General features: G+C 42.5%; 1 protein-coding gene across 1 annotated transcript in view; it reads right to left on the bottom strand.

Moving 5' to 3' along the window:
- The window catches only part of CDH4 (cadherin 4), a 759,836-nt gene extending 759,592 nt beyond the window's left edge, over positions 1-244 (bottom strand). Inside the window, exon 1 of the mRNA XM_006025923.3 lies at positions 122-244. Coding sequence (XP_006025985.2) covers positions 122-244 — 123 coding nt within the window. The remainder of the gene's footprint in view (positions 1-121) is intronic.
- Positions 245-878: the final 634 nt, after the last annotated feature.

The following is an 878-nucleotide window of genomic DNA, read 5'->3' as shown; positions in this document are numbered from 1 at the left end:
ACGACGCTTTACAGATAATAAATGCTATCACAAGCTTAAATCCATCGAGTCAATAGAAGTATGGCAACTGTACTGAAAGGAAGGGGATTACTACACTGATACTGATCCTTTTATCTCTTACCAAGCTGGAAGGGGAATACTTTGGTTGAAAATGTGTCATTCCTATAAAAAAATAATTCTTTCGACTGTCATCTTCCCTCTTTGTCTGGACAAGCTTCTTTATATCAACTGCAAACTTTTCCATCTGTCAATTAATGTCAACAGCTCCAACAAGTCCAGTCAGCCACTGAAGCCTGCTTGTACAAGATGCTCAGGGCTTTTCTTTCCATTCATTTCAGCAAGAGTAGAGGGTGCACTCATGCCCTTTCAGGAGGCAATTCATTGCTGGCTATAAAAGGGAAATTAAATCCTGATGTCTGGTCCAGCAGACCTGGATCTTGGTTCTGGCGGCATCTTGCTAGGGAATATCTTTAGCTAGAAAAACCTGAAACGATCTCCAGCAAATTACCTCACTTTTTCTTGCCTCTACATCCCATCCCACCCTTTGTCTGCCTCCTCTGTTTAGAATGCAGCCATCCTATTGCAGGAACTAACTCAGCTTATGGTTGTACAACGGGGCCTCGGGGCCTGTACAGCAATACACATATGTAACATAGGGCTATATGGCTGTGCAGTGTTTGAAGTAAGGCAGACAAGGTACTCTGGGCAAACATGATATCTTTTATTAGACCAACTAAACAGTTGGAAAAATTGTTCTTTGCGAGCTTTTGGGTACAAACATCCCCAAGGTTGCTTTAGTCTGGATTAGGCTAAATAGCTGGAAAAATTGTTCTTTGTGAGCTTTCGGGTACAAACACCCCCAAAGTGTGTGTGCCCGA

Source organism: Alligator sinensis, unplaced genomic scaffold (genome assembly GCF_000455745.1).
Source record: "Alligator sinensis unplaced genomic scaffold, ASM45574v1 scaffold1046_1, whole genome shotgun sequence".
Lineage (NCBI taxonomy): Eukaryota > Metazoa > Chordata > Crocodylia > Alligatoridae > Alligator > Alligator sinensis.
This window is presented reverse-complemented; position numbering and strand designations above follow the sequence as displayed.